This window comes from Pan troglodytes, chromosome 21 (assembly GCF_028858775.2).
Source record: "Pan troglodytes isolate AG18354 chromosome 21, NHGRI_mPanTro3-v2.0_pri, whole genome shotgun sequence".
NCBI lineage: Eukaryota > Metazoa > Chordata > Mammalia > Primates > Hominidae > Pan > Pan troglodytes.
In genome coordinates, this window is record NC_072419.2 from 38,340,833 (window position 1) to 38,356,987 (window position 16,155).

General features: G+C 44.2%; 1 protein-coding gene across 8 annotated transcripts in view; it reads left to right on the forward strand.

Annotated features, from left to right (window-relative positions):
* TM9SF4 (transmembrane 9 superfamily member 4) overlaps positions 1-16,155 on the forward strand; it is a 55,655-nt gene that overhangs the window by 11,852 nt on the left and 27,648 nt on the right. For 6 of the 8 annotated variants that reach the window (XM_016937123.3, XM_016937124.3, XM_063802414.1 and 3 more), the window contains exons 2-3: positions 9,606-9,719; positions 12,679-12,778. In XM_016937123.3, the coding sequence (XP_016792612.1) occupies positions 9,606-9,719; positions 12,679-12,778 (214 nt within the window). Of the gene's footprint in view, positions 1-8,427; positions 8,519-9,605; positions 9,720-12,678; positions 12,779-16,155 lie in introns of those variants that run through there. The other 2 variants (XM_063802413.1, XM_063802415.1) reach the window with 2 other exon arrangements.

A 16,155-nucleotide genomic window follows, 5' to 3' on the forward strand; every position in this document is an offset into this window, starting at 1 on the left:
ATTATGAATGATGCTGAGCATCTTTTTGTGTTTGGCCATTTGAGTTTTTTTTTTAACTGCCCATTCGTATTTCTTTTGGATTATTTGTCCTTTATCGGTTTCTAAGTGTCCTTGTATATTGAAGAAAGTAGTTCTTGGTCAAGTATGTTAAATGTTTTTACCTAAACTCTTTTTCTTTCTCTTTGGTGTATTTTTTTCATTTTTTTCCCTTATACATTTATATATACTTTTTCTTTATACCTTCTGGATTTTGCTTTATTCTTAGGAAACTTTCCATGAAGATTATTTAAAAGCATATCCATATTTTCTTCTAATACTTCTATTTTATTTATACTTGTAAGTCTCTTATGTTCTTTCCACCAGTATCAAATACTTTGGGTAGCTCTCTAGCTCACGTGTTCTCTCTCTCTCTCATATATATATATATATATATATATATATATATATATTTTTTTTTTTTTTTTTTTTTTTTTAAAGAGATAGGGTCTCCCTCTGTCATCTGTGCTAGAGTGCAGTGGCACAATCATAGCTCGCTGCAACCTCAAACTCCTGAACTCAAGCGATCCTCCTGCCTCAGCCTCCCAAGTAGCTAGGTCTGCAAGCCCACTTCACCATACCCAACTAATTTTTAAATAATTTTGTAGAGACAAGGTCTCACTATTTTGTCCAGGCTGTTCTCAAACTCCCATCTGTCCTCAAGTGATTCTCCTGCCGAAGTGCTGGGATTGCAGGTGTGAGCCACCATGCCTGGCCTGGGTAGGTCTACATTTTAATGTTTAGTAAAACTAGTCTGCCTTCATTATTCCTCTTTTCAAAATCATCCCAAAGTAACGGACAAATACCAAATTGACTACAATGGTTTGTTAAAAGAAAGGCTTTGAATTGGGGGAGAGACAAGTGAGACAAACAATCAGAGGAAAATAATTGGAAAGGGATGGTCAAAGGAGAAAAATAAGCAGTTCATCTGTGGCAGTACAGTTCTTCTTGAACACCTCTAATCATGACCTCAAACTGTCCCTAAGCATGGTTCCCAGCCTGGTGATAGACCTCTGTTCACTTGGCTGTGCCAGTCTGGGTGGAACTGGACTTACTTCACTTTGCAGATAACTTGCTGTGTGACCATGGGTCTTTCAGTTTCCCTCTCTGACCCCCTGGATTATATGACCTCTGAAGTTCTTTTAAAAACTTTTTTTTTTTTTTTTTTAGATGAAGTCTCATTCCGTCACCCAAACTGGAGTGCAATGGCACAATCTTGGCTCACTGCAACCTCTGCCTCCCAGGTTCAAGCAATTCTCCTGCCTCAGCCTCCCAAGTAGCTGGGATTACAGGCGTGTGCCACCACGCCTGGCTAATTTTTGTATTTTTAGTAGAGACAGGGTTTCACCATCTTGGTCAGGCTGGTCTCAAACTCCTGACCTCAGGTGATCCACCCTCCTTGGCTTCTCAAAGTGCTTGGATTATGGGTGTGAGCCACCGCACCCAGCCCTACAAATTGTCTTTTTAACCCCGTCAAACCCAACTTGGAATGGAACTTTGCCTTGTTTTGTTTTGTTTTACTTTTACGTTACTTTGGTTGATAAAATGTCAAATATTCTCAAGGGAATTGTGAACTTCTTGAGCTTCAAGGGAGGTCATGAGACCTCTGATTCAACCTGTTCATCAGGGCAGAGACCTCCTCTGCCACCTCCTCCCATGGTCACTCAGCTCACGGTGACGGTTGCATAGCTTTCCTGTTAGAAGAGCCCTTAGAGTGGGCCCACTGCATCTCCCTTGCAGTGTCCTCCTTGGTTCTGCTTTCTTGTGCAACCCAAAACAAGTCCACCCCGCCTTATCAAGCACCTACTATGTGCCAAGTGCTCTGTGAACTTTATTTAATCTTTACCACCATCACCCTACCATGAGGTTAGTAGTATTTTCCTAGTTTACAGATAAGAGCCCAAGACTCAAAAGAGTTATACAAATTTACCCAAAGTCACACAGCTAGGAAGTGGTAGGTTTGGGATTTGAATTCATGTCTGTATGGCCCTCAAAGCCTGTGCTTTTTCCGGTACACCAGTGGTTTTCAAAGTGTGATTTCAAGAGCAGCAGCATCTTCTGGGAACTTGCTAGAAGTGCACATTCTCAGGCCCTGCCCCAGACCCAGGTGTTTTAGTAAGCCCTCCTGGTAATTTCCATGCATGCTCAAGTTTCACCACTGCATGTCATGTGTTCCGCTTCGGTACCTGGCTGCTGCTTCTCTTCACATTTGACCAAGAATTTATAAGTGATTTCTCTTTTTTCTTTTTTCTTTTTTTTTCTTTTTTTTTTTTTTTTTGAGACATAGTCTCGCTTTGTCACCCAGGCTGGAGTGCAGTGGTGTGATCATGGCTCACTGACTCAGGTGATCCCTCCCACCTCAGCCTCCCCAGTAGCTGGGGCTACAGGCACGTGCCACCACGCCCAGCTAACTTTTTGTATTTTGGGTAGAGATGGGGTTTCAGCACGTTGCCAAGGCTGGTCTCAAACTCCTGGGCTCAAGCAATCCACCCACCTCTGCCTCCCAAAGTGCTGGGATTATAGGCATGAACCACCGCACCGGGCTAGATTATTTCATTTATCGTTACTAGATGTCAAATCTAGGACTGGATATTACTGCGTCTCCAGAGCAGAAATGTGCTGCACACAGCCCTCTTTCCCCTAAACACACACACACACACACACACACACACACACACACACACACACAGTAGCCAGAGTAACCTTTAAAACTGCAGATATGATTTATTCCTTTTCTACTTAAAATTCCTGAGTCTCCTCACTGCACTGAGAACAAAGCCCAACACTTGCTACTCATAGGATGGTCCATGAACCAAAAGTGTCGTCATTACCTAGGAGCTTGTTAGAAATGCAGAGTCTCAGGCCCTACCCAGACCTTCTGAATCAGAATCTGCATTTTAACAATGTCACCAAGTGATTTAAATGCACATTAAACTTTAAGAAGCACCAGCCTATATATTACCTGCCAAAAACTCATAGTTGCCACCAGGCCTTTGCGTCTGTGTTTTGCTCTTTCTGGAACCCTTCTCTTTTTCCTCTCGCCTCCCTTCAGGTTTCAGGGTAGACTTAGGTTCTTAGATTTGCACTCCTTCCCTGCCCCAAGACTGGGTATATTGCTGCTCCCATGTACTCCCCAACATATTGTTCTTAGCCTCTTAACTTGCTGAGAGCATCTGGGACCTAGTGCTGTGATGGGCTGATGGCTCGTCTGTGTCTCCCCACCCGCCTGAAAGCTCCTTGTGGGCATGTATTCTTGAGGCTGGCACAGTGCCTGACACACAGTAAGTGCTCAATAAGTAGTTGGTGAACTAATTTCTTTTTTTTTTTTTTTCTGAGACGAAGTCTCGCTCTTGTCCCCCAGGCTGGAGTGCAATGGCACTATCTTGGCTCACTGCAACCTGCGCCTCCCGGGTTCAAGCAATTCTCCTGCCTCAGCCTCCCAGGTGGCTGGGATTACAGGCGCCTGCCACCACGCTCGGCTAATTTTTGTATTTTTAGTAGAGACGGGGTTCACCATGTTAGCCAGGCTGGTCTCAAACTCCTGACCTCAGGTGAACCGCCCACCTCGGCCTGCCAAAGTGCTAGGATTACAGGCACGAGCCACCGCACCCAGCCTGTTGAACTAATTTCTGTCCTGGTTTGAACATGGGCTTTGGGCTCAACCAGGCTAAATCCTGTTTAATCCTAATATTGTTCACTGCTAATCCTGAGAGCCTGTCTGACTCTCAGTTTCCTCATCTGTGAAATGGGAATAATAAGAGTCCCTGCCTCATAGGATTGTTTTCATTGAGTTATTCCATGGACAGAACCTAGAATTGTGCTTAGCACATAATTAGCATTCAATACGTGTTAGCTGCCATTGTTATGAACATCATCGTTACAGTCTCCTCATTTGTAATGCAATTCACCTGCCTGAAAAGAGCATCCTTGTTCCTCCACTTTCTGGCTGGATGGGCAAGTTACTTAACTTCTGGGTCTCTGGGTCTCAGATTAACACCATCTGCGAAATGGTGACCAAAATCTCCAGGTACCTGTAGTTGTGAGGATACCACAAATCAATGTTTGTCAGTGCCTAGCAGGGCGCAGGGACTTGGTAAGTGGAAAGAAGGAACCCGGTCTGTCACTGTGCCTTGTGCTTAGGAGGTGCTCAGTGACTCTGGCTTCTTGTTGTTTTTTGGTGTTGTTTTCCTGTTCGGGCATTCTTGTTGTGTCTTTTTGTTTTTGTTTTTTTATGTGTATACTTGCTCCATTGGTTTGAGACTGGAACAAAAGTGTATTGAAATCTTTCAGGATTTGCTTTTCATTCCTCTGCAACCTGAGCTTCGCAGAGAGCCCTTGAGTTCCCTAGGGTGGTGTCTCTCAACTAAATCTGGAGGATTCTGTTTCAAAAGAAGGTAGAAACTGCAGTAACTGCTTAGACTTAATTGGCTTGATAACCAGAGGAGATTGTGATCCCCTGCACTGGTTTCAAATCACGTATCAGATGAGACAAAAAGGTCTGGTGTCCAGCTTCTTAGGAGACATTCAGAACACAGGTTATTGATGAGCAAGAAATAATGATAATCATACTTACATATAAGGGTTGTGGCTAACTGCTTATTAATGCTTTCAAATTCATGTTCTTTTTTGAGTTCCACTTCTACCACATGAATCCATCCTAGTAAATGAGGACACAGCCCAGCAAAGTTGAAGTTGATTGCCCAGTGCTGCACAGCTGAGGGGAGGGTATAACTCCCTGGCCTTATTTTGGGGCCCCAGGCTCAGTGCTTTCCCTAGCATATGATAGCCACCCCATTATTGGTTGTCAAGATGCAGTTTTAAATCTAGTCAAAGAGAAATACAGACCACTACATCCCTTCTGAGAGGTTTGTATCATCTGGGATAGACACTTCTACCTAAGCAGTGGTTTTTGACCCTGACTGCACTTTAGGATGACCTAGAGCAGTGCTGCTTAAACTTTAACTCAGGGAACTTGCTGAAATGCAGGTTCTAGGGTAGGGCCCGTGATTCTGCATTTCTTTTCTTTTTTAAAATAAAATTTAGGAGGTACCAAGTGCAGCTTTGTTACATGGGTAGATTGGGTAGTGGGGAAGTCTGGGCTTTTAATGTAACCATCCCCCGAATAATGTACATTGTATGCAGTAAGTAATTTCTCATCCCTCACCACCCCTACCCTTCAGAGCCTCCAATGTTATTATTCCACACTGTATGTCCATGTGTACACATTATTTAGCTCCCACTTATAAGCAAGGACATGCAGTATTTGACGTTGTTTCTGAGTTGTTTCACGTAAGATAATAGTCTCCAGTTTCATCCATGTTGCTGCGAAAGACATGATTTTATTCTTTTTTATGGCTGAAGAGTATTCCATTCTGTGTGTATGTGTGTGTGTGTATACATTTATACAGTGTCCCAAGTCCTAGGTCTCCCTGAAGGCTTAGAAAGAAAAGGTGGGAGGTGCTGCTGGAAAGGCACTGGGGCCGGTGGGTGGAAGTTCCTCCATACCAAGCTAGGATTACTCTAACCTCAGTGTTCAGAACAGTGATGTTTTCTTTTGCCTCATTTATTATTTAAGTGGCATACATACTATATAATCATCTAAGAAAATTAAAAAATATAGATACACAAAAAAGGAAAAAAGCTCATCACTAAGACATTTTGCCTCCTAAATATTTTTCCAAAGATAAAAAAAAAAAAGGAATCCTGCCACACAGTGTTCTAGCTCCTGCTTTTACTATGTAAATCTAAAGCTTGAACATTCCTACTCAAGAAATGTATCGGCCAGGTGCAGTGACTCACACTTATATCTCAGCACTTTGGGAGGCTGAGGCGGGAGGATTGCTTGAGCCCAGAAGTTTGGGACCAGCCTGGGTAATATAGGGAGACACTATATTTACAAAAAATCAAAAAATTTGCAGTGCATGGTGGCATGTGCCTGTGGTCCCAGCTACTTGGCAAGTTGAGGTGGGAGGATCTGTTGAGCCCAAGAGGTTGAGGCTGCAATGAACCGTGATTGCACCACTGCACTCCACCCTGGACAACAGAGTGAGACCCTGTCTCAAAAAAAGAAAAACATGTCATCACTTTCAATGACTATTTAAATGGACATATAATAATTTAACCCGTTCCATTAACATTTGACATTTTACTATTGTAAGTAGTGAATTTTTTTTTTTTTTGAAATAGAGTCTCCCTTTGTCGCCCAGGATGGAGTACAGCTCACTGCAACTTCCGCCTCCCGGGTTCAAGCAATTCTCCTGCCTCTGCCTCCCAAGTAGCTGGGATTACAGGCATCTGCCACCACACCTGGCTAATTTTTGTTCTTTTAGTAGAGATGGGGGTTTCACCATGTAGTCCAGGCTGGTCTCGAACTCCTGACCTCAGGTGATTTGCCCCCAACTTGGCCTCCCAAAGTGCTAGGATTATAGGCATGAGCTACTGCGCCTGGTCAGTAGTGAACTATTTTAAATAATGTTATTGGTGAACACCCTTTCATGTATACATTTTGGCATACCTGACGTATTTTTCTTAACATGCCTAGAAGCAGAATTACAGAGTCAAAGAGTATGTACTTTTGGGGGACTTTTGGATACAGAGTGCCAGATAAACCCGCAGTAGTGTTCCAGTTTATAATCCCTATAGCCATGTGAAAATACCAAGATGGTGACATTTTAATATCTAAAATAGACAGTGCCATCGGATACAGCCATTAGTTCTAAGTTGAACTTCTGAATTGCTTTTGGTTGCCAACTTCAGTATTATATTCAAAGATTCTAGCATATTACGAAAATATCCTTTGCTGTTTTTCATCTCTTGATCCTTCTAAGATAAATTGGTGTGTGATTTGTTGATAGTATCTTTGTGTGAGGATTGTTTTTCAAAAATTTAAGCTTGAGGTGTTTTGTTTTGTTTTTTGACAACTTTCGGGTGGCTGTTTTTGCCAACAGTACAGGATTTGCCTTCTTTATATTTTGGTTAACTGGAATTCAGGAACAGAGGGGAATTAGAGGAAAAAAGAGGGCAGGGTTTATTTCTCTCACATGACACACTTGCATTCTAACCAATGACACATGAGGGTTGGCAAAAGCTTCCAATGAGGAAGGGCCAGAATCTTCAGATGCCTAGTCAGGTGGAGGAGGTCCTCTGACGCGAGGAAATCAGATGCTGTACCCAGCCTGCAGTTGGTAGGCTTTCCATCACTACTCAGAGAAAGAAGAAAAATCTGTTTGTTTTTCTATTCAAGCCAACCCATACTGTGAAACCCTCCCCTTTGTACCAGCATAGAATGTCTCTAGAGAGATTTTCAAGGAACTGGTGATAGCAGTTGTCCATGGGGACCTGGAGTGGGAGGATTTGTTTTTCATGGCATACCCATTTGTACTGTTTGAATTATTTACTGTAGTTTGCTTTTTCAAAAAATGTTCACGCTAGTTGCTTTTAAAAAGCCTTACTCGCTTATGGTTATGCAGGATGTTAGCATTAGGGGAAACTGGGTGAAGAATGTATGGGAATCCTCTGTAGTGTCTGTGTAACTCTTCTGCAAATCTAAATTTACTTAAAAATAAAAAGTTCTTTTAAAAAAAAAATGACAGAGGGAAAAAAATACTGTCTTCCTATCCTTCCTATCCAAATTGCCCCATGAGGCAATTTACCTACTAGTCTTGTCATTTCTTTTAAAGATTTTCCTGCTCTCCTGATTCATCTGGCCTCCTGATTGCCAAATACAATACACCTGTCTTAGCCATGGCACTGTGTTTATTGGAGTCAGGCTTTCCTAATGAACATCAGCTGGCAGATACTTGTTCACAACAAATCGGAGGAAAAACTCCATGAAAATATTGCTTAAAAGACTTTGACCAAGCTATGTGTCTGCAAAAAGTGTACTGAATTCAGAACCTTTTACAAATTCAGAAACTTGTAAAGCCATTTTTCCCTCAACTTGTAGTCCAGGTAAAAGTACAGGTCAGTCTACATTTTTGGCAACCCTCCTCAGTGATCCTGATTTCCTGTAAAACTGAGTTTCACAGAGTCATCAGAGTGTGTGTGTGTGTGTGTGTGTGTGTGTGTTGGTTAGTTGGTTGCTTGGTTGGTTGGATGGGGTGTAACTTGATGGATGGGAGGGCTGTGGAGACAGGTGATCAGGAGGCTGTGGCCAATGTCCAGGTGGGAGGAAATAAGCATGTGAAATGCAGCAGCAGTGAAAGGTTAGGGAGAGTAGTCAGATACAGAAACTGACTTGAGTTGGTGATTTAGGCGTGTGGAAGACAAAAGTTCGTTGTTCAGACTGCGCAGAAAGAAGAGAATCCGGCAGCTTTTCTAGTTCCTTGCAGGGGTGAAGCACTATTATTAAGGGAAAGAGATGCAATGGACCTTTCTTGCCTTTGATTCCCAGGTGCCTATGCTGCATGCAGATATTTCCTGAGTCCCCATGCTGTGCCAGGCACTGTTCGTGGTGCTGCTTTCCTAGAGATCACATTCAAGGGTAGGGGGACATGCAATACGCAAATAAACATATACATATAGTACATGTCAATTAGATAAGTCCATGAGGAGAAATAGATAAGGGACTAGAGAAATGGGTAATGGGAGCCCTGAGGTTGTTTTTTAGATAGAATGGTCAGTGCAGACTTCTCTGAGGAAGTGATATTTGAGAGACCTGAATGAAATAAGGAGATGTGCCATTGGGCTTGGTAGCTCACACTTGTAATCTCGGCACTTTGGGAGGCCGAGGTGGGCAGATCACCTGAGGTCAGGAGTTGAAGACCAGCCCGGGCAATGTGGTGAAACCCCGTCTGATCTAAAAATAGAAAAATTAGCCGGGTGAGGTGGTGGATGCCTGTAGTCCCAGCTACTCGGTAGGCTGAGGCAGGAGACTCACTTGAACTTAGGAGGCAGAGGTTGCAGTGACCTGAGATCATGCCATTGTACTCCAACCTGGGTAACTCCGTCTCAAAAAAAAAAAAAAGAGAGATGTGCCGTGCAGGTGCCTGTGGGAAGGGCATTCCAGCAGAAGGCACAGTAAAGACGAAGGCCCTGAGGGGTGCAGAAAGGTTTGTTGTCAGGACAACAAGGAGGCCCGTGTGGCTGAGCTGAGCGAGGAGGAGAGTGGGAGGTGAGAGAGGCCAGCACGGTTTTGGAGAAACTTGTAGGAACATCTCTTGGTAACATAGGAGCTTTTGACAGCGTGAACCAGTTGCTATACAGAGAAATGGGAATTAATTAAATGTCCTGGAGCTTTATTTCCTGCTAGCTATCCTGGGAGTTACACACTATAAATGGTTAAAAGAACATTGATCCAGAAGTGGGGAGACATGGCTCCTGTGTGATAGTCTTCCCTTTTGCCCAGATGTTAATTACTTTGTGGCTAACTCCTGGAAGTGCAGAATTGTCCTGTGGCACTCTTGGGAGCATTTGGGAGAGAACATTTATGAGGTCTTCAGGCTTCATGGGTCAGAGGGTGGCTACACTGGGTCAATTAAAGCAACATGAAGGTGGTATGACTTGATCTGCCTCAGAGGATCTTCTTCACTTCTTCTTCCCAATCCAACCCTGGCCTCTCTTCTGAGCAGGATTGGTTGCCGTGGTCTTTACTGCTTTTCTCCCTGATGTGTGAAACAAGCGCCTTCTATGTGCCTGGGGTCGCGCCTATCAACTTCCACCAGAACGATCCCGTAGAAATCAAGGTAAGTGTGTTCCTGGATTTTTGGAGCCTCTGTGCTAGGCAGTGTGTCTGGAGCACCATGGTGAGCTGTTCATGTCCATCCTGTGGTTGCAGAGAAGAAAGAATAGTGCCAGTTACCCCGGAACTCTGCCTCTCCCTCTCCCTGTGCCTCTGGTTCTCGGTCCCCTCTCTGTTTCTGGTTCTTTCTGTGTCTCTGTCCCTGTGTATGCTTGTGTATATTTGCATCTCGGTCTCTTTCTCACTCTCACTTTTGCTTTCAAGTATTCTGTCTCTGTCATGTATGTGTCCATCTCTTTTTGTGCCTTTGTCTTACTCCACCTGCCTCTTCTTTAGCATCTCTGCCTCCCTTTCTCACCTGCTCCATCTTCTTCTCTGTTACCAGCTTTGTCAGCATAACTCCTAGTGTCTGCTCATATTGTTCATATATTGTGAGCATCTCTTTTCCTTGGCAGTCAGACTTGTAACTTGCAGGAACAGTCATTAAAATAACTTTTACTGAGGGTTATTTACATGCCAGGCATTGTGCATGGCTTAGCTCAGGTTGCCCCCCAAGAACCCACTGGGGCCAATTCCATATGTTACACAGATTTCCTATTCATTTTACAGATGGGGAAACCGAGGCCTGGAAAGGAAAATTAACATGTTCAAGGTCACATAGTGAGGAAGACATAGGGTTAGTTCAAACCCCATCTCTATTTAGAGGAGACGTGGTCTTTCTCTGTTGCCTAAGCTGGAGTGCAGTGGCATGAGCATAGCTCACTGCAGCTTTGACCTCCCAGGCTAAAGCGATCCTTCTGCCTCAGCCTCCCAAGTAGCTGGGACTACAGGTGTGCACCACCATGCCTGGCTAATTTTTTTTTTTTTTTTTTTTTTTAAGTAGAGATGAGGTCTCACCATGTTGCACAGGCTGGTCTTGAACTCTTGGGCTCAAACAGTTCTCATGCTTCAGCCTCCCAGAGTGCTGGGATTATCGGGCATGAGCCACCACACCCAGCCCAAGACCCCATCTCTTAACCACTGCAGTACCTTCTTCCCACTACCTCTGTCAAAAGCTCCCTCCAGAGCAGAGCAGTGGCCTGGAGGTACCAGAGCTGCTCTGGCTTCCAGTCCCACATAGCTAAGTATGTGAGGGTGGACGCCTTGGATGGGAAGAGAGGGAGTGGGAGGCAACGTAAAGGTGGGACGCATCTCTCTGTAACGTGCATTCTTTTCTCATTGTCCTGAGTGAGAATGCTAAGAAACACAAAATTGTTAAAACAGACTTTTTGGCCATTTTTCCTCAAGCAATTCATGAAATGTTTAATAGAGGTCCTTAATCCCTGCAGTTTCACACCCAGAAAGCTCTGGAACTCAGTTTTTCCAAGCTTATTGAAGGCAAGAACTGACCAGAACTGAACATGAAGCTGTTTATTGACTTTTTCTATTCCACTTAATATGAATATCTTTGCATTTCTCTGCACAAATAGTTATCGAATATGAGGTACTGTCCAGACCCAGCTTGGCTATGGTTTGTATACCACATTGCCTTCTAAAATCTGGAAATTTTCTTTTTTCTTTTTTTCTTTTTTTTTTTTCTGTGAGATGGAATCTTGCTCTGTCACCAGGCTGGAGTGCAGTGGCATGATCTCGGCTTACTGCAACCTCTGCCTCCCAGGTTCAAGCAATTCTCCTGCCTTAGCCTCCTGAGTAGCTGGGATTATAGGTGCGCACCACCATGCCCAGCCAATTTTTGCATTTTTAGTAGAGACGGGGTTTCACCATGTTGGCCAGGCTGGTCTCAAACTCCTGACCTCAAGTGATCTGCCCGCCTCACCCTCCCAAAATGCTGGGATTACAGGGAATCCAGAAAATTTCTAATCCCAAAAAAGAGTTGAAAGAAGATTGTAGACCTGTATTCCAAAAATCTTTTTTACTTTTAGGTGGTGTATGAGGAATGGTCAATAGTTCCTAAATAGTAAAGGTAGCTTTACTTACATTTGGATTAAAATTTTATTTTTTGTAACATTTCGATGGGTTCTATTTTGTCTGTGGTTTCCAGAGCTATATTCTGTGTGCTTGTAGCATTTCCTAAACATTCTTCTTCATTGTCTTAAACCTTATTTTTTTATGGCTTTACCATATTTAATTGAAAGAATATACCATAGTTTATTGATAAATTTCCCATTGCAGGAGCTTTGAGTTGAAGTTATTTTTCATTTTTCCTCTCTTCTCTCATTCAGCAAACATTTAATGAGTACCTACTTTGTGCCTAGCTCTAAAGCACTGGAGTTACAGAGGTGACCAAGGCACACGTGGTCCTTGTCCTTATAGAGCTTAAATCTTAGATGCTAATGGGAGAAACTGATTTTTTAAAAAACAGGGAAACTAATTAACATTTTATCAGATATGCTATGAAGTAAACAGTTGAAGACTGACAGTCCAGTGGATACCGGGGAGTTCCTTTAGATACCCTGGTGAGGGAAGGACACAGGCAAGGGGAGAGCTGAGACCTGAATATGAGGAGAAGCCAGGCGAGCACACAATAGGGCAGAAAGGAGCAGTAGGTCAAAGCCTGAGGCAGGAGAGAGCTTGACTGACTCGAGGAGCTGAAGGAAGAAGATCGCTATGGTTATGAATAAGGAGTGAACTTCGTTGCTCCTAAAATGCTTTTTTTCCTTATTTGGAGTTATTTCCTTAGGAAAGATGCCCAAAAGTGAAATTGCTGTGTCAAGGGACAGTAGCATGTTCAAGACTCTCAGAATGTATTGAATTTGGTTGTGATTCTCAACTAAATCTGTAGTGTAGTCTAAAATGAATGAAATGTGAAATATTTCAGAATTGTGGGCAGTACATTATATAGTGTACTGCTGTCATTTCTGCTAATTCGTTTGCCTATTAGTTAATATTACCAAGTGTACTAAAGATGTGTGGGTACCAGGGAGGATTATTGGTCATCTTGGTTTCTGCTGGATTCCCATCAGGCTGTGAAGCTCACCAGCTCTCGAACCCAGCTACCTTATGAATACTATTCACTGCCCTTCTGCCAGCCCAGCAAGATAACCTACAAGGCAGAGAATCTGGGTAAGTTCTTCTCCCACACTGCTGTCAACTTGTCCCCAGGGGGAACCCAGCATGATTTTTATAATGATAACAACAGTTAACTTTGCTATATTCTAGACACTGGTCTACATTGTTTGCATACCTGTTAGCTTATTTAAACCTCATAACAGCCCCGGGGAGACAGTTGCTGTGTTTATTCCCATTTTGCAGGTTAAGTGACTTGTCTTTGTTTATACTGTGGGCAAAGGCATCCTCTGTTTTCTTCACAAAACAGCCAGAGTGATCTTTGTTTTGGATCCACAGTCAGTCTTCAGACTTGGAGCACTTGGCTTCTATTTACACTGCCTCTTCTTGATTTCTAGATAGCTCCTCTCTTGCGGCTTCATCACCTCCTCTGCTTTAAATGGAAAGAGAGAGCGAGTGCCTCTGCCCTGAATGCAAGCAGAGATGCCACCACAGTTCTTGCTGAGCTCTGCAGGACTCATGTCAAATAATGTGTGAGGCACCCAGTGCAGTGTCTGACACAAGTATTCCATAACTAGTAGCCATTTTATTCTAATTTAAATAATTCTCCATTTGACAGAATTTCAGGTGTAGAGGTGTCTAGTCGTACACAGTTATTAGTGCCTCCTCTGTGACTGTGTTAGGTCCTGGAGATAAAAGCATGGAAAAGTGTCTCCCTGACCTCAGGGAACTTAAGAGACTTTCTTTTCTTACACCTTAGGAAGGAGAAAGGAGAGAACTGGTTCTTGAGCAAGCCCCTGAAAGGGCTGCCTTCTCCGTCAGGGCTACGCATGGCTCAGATGTTTCTGGAACCTCTAGCTGACAAATTTATCTACTGCCAGGTATTGGGGGTCCTGGACCAGTTGGAGGCAGGCCTTGGAGCCAGTTTAACCAAAATTGGGTAGGACCATCTCCCCCTAATACCAACTGTGCTGACGTCTTGCCTTGTAGCGTTGAACAGAGATTGGCCTCAGAGCCTGGGCTGGCCTCTACCAACTGTCTGCAGTGGTGCAGCTTGTGGCCCTGCCACTTACCATCTGTGGACCAGTGCCTGCCTGCCATTGCCCTCCTTTCCTCACCACACCATGCTATCCTCCAGCCACCTTGCCTCTCCCCGGGAAGCCTGACCCACTTGGTGCTCCAGGGTCCTGATATCAGGCCCCTCACAAATGTACCTCCCTTCTCCTGGGAGCTGCTGTGGACCCTTTGGCAACCCAAGGCTCTATAGTTAGGCACTCTTAGTATGATCCTGGGTGACCTTAACCTCTCTGAACCCCTGCCAAATCTTCGTGAAACTGGGGAAAGTTCCTGCCTCATAGAAATGGAGATTTCTGTATACAAATGTTATCCTGCCATATTGCATCTCATTCTGTCTTTGTAGTGCCTGCCTTCATGGCCTAAGGGCTCTTTGACTGGAGGGATTGGGTCTCACATTCCCCTCTCTTCTCAGCTTCTAGCCCAGTGCCTGACACATAGTAGGCATTCGATAATTGTTAGTGTTCTACCTGAGTGGAGCAAAACCATCCTTGATTGCGTGACTGTTGGATTGTAAGCCATTTACATCATCATCCTCATCATCATCATTAATACCTAGAGGGCTCATCCTATGAGCTGGGCACTGTTCTAAGCATTCCTGTGCCTTAACTTACTTAATTCTCACAACTCTAACTTAGTAATTCTCACAATAGCGTGTAGATTCTCTTACTCTCCTTATTATAAATAAGGGAAGTGAGGCACAAGGAGGTGAAGTCACTCACCTAGTAAGTGACGGAACTCCAGGAACTGTGGCTCCAGAATCCATGCCCAAGCACCACACTGTACAGCAGCTTCTGTGACTCTGATAGTAACTCTGTAAGCTGAGTATTTCATAGTACAGGGAACAGCAGCCTCAAGGATTTGAAAGACTTAGTCAGGGTCACATGGCCAATAGGTGGAGAAATTGAGATTTTTAACTCAGGTTCTTTTACCCTAAAGCCAGAGTTCTTTCTGTTGTCGCAGGCTGCCTTCTCCAGAAAGGCCCATAGGGCTGTCTGAGGGCTGTGCTAATGGTTGTCACATTGATGGAGATCCATGGCATGGTGTATGTATTGGAGCAGCTTTGGCAAGTGTTCTGGATAGAACCTTGGACTCTTTGGGAGGCTCCACATTCATGGCTTACTGCTCATTGTTAAAAGGAGTACTTCCATGTATAAAATGAGCCATTTCGCTCATGCCTGTAATCCCAGCACTTTGGGAGGCCAGAGTAGGCGGATCACCTGAGGTCAAGAGTTCAAGACCAGCCTGGCCAACATACTAAAATACAAAATTTAAAAAAATTTGTAAATTTGTAAATCTCTACTAAAAATACAAAAATTAGCCAGGCATGGTGGTGCACGCCTGTTATCCCAGCTACTTGGGAGGCTAAGGCAGGGGGATCACTTCAACCCAGGAGGCAGAGGTTGCAGTGAGCTGAGATTGCGCCATTGCGCTCCAGCCTGAGCAACAGAGCAAGACTCTATCTCAAAAACAAAACAAAAACAAGAAATAGAAATGAGCCATTTCCTGACCATTATGTCCCCTTTCTTGGCTAAACTTAATTTTTAAATATCAAGAAGCGATTCCACTGTACTTGGTCTGCAGCCCTGTTCCTCTCTGTAGCTCTTTCTCTCCTCAAGCAAGATCCTCATTGACAGGAGATGAAATAGGCAGTAGGAAATGGTATAGAGGAAAGAGGCCAGGGATTTAGCATTACCACCACCCCCTCATATCACCACGAGCAGGTCTCTGATCCTCAGCTTGTCATCTATAAAATGCCATTTCAGCAGTGGGCTCTGCAGATATCTTACTGTGTCCTCGCTCTTCACTGGCCAATCCATCCCTGGGTTTTGCAGGCTCACCTGCATTGCCAGCCTTCCAAAACAGGGTGGAGGGGTGAGGCCTTCATCCAGGTCCTTCCTCAATCTCTCCCTCTCCTGCGTGCCTCCTCCACACTGAAAGCATCGCTTGCCAGGGCTGCTACTTTGCACAGCAGAGTGCTGGCGCCTACAGCGGTGTAGCTCGCGGCCCTGCCATTTACCATCTGTGGGCCGATAACCCCCAACTTCCATCTGTGCCCTGACCTCTCCTCTGCGCCTCAGATCTTGATATCTAAGTGCCCACTTGATATATCCAAACTGAAAATGCCTTCGATGTAAATTTGCTGTTCTTCATATTTTCCCACCTAGAACCTGGTTGTAGAAACCTCAGAGTCTTCCTAATATGCACCATCCCTCACTCATGCCTTGTTTACAGTCAGCACTGCTTCCCCTGGATTTCACCTCCTTGGAGCTCCTGAATCTGTGTACTCTTCTCTACCCTCACCAGCACCTGTTCCAGCCACCGGTGTCACTCGTGCATGACTGACTGCCATCACTGCC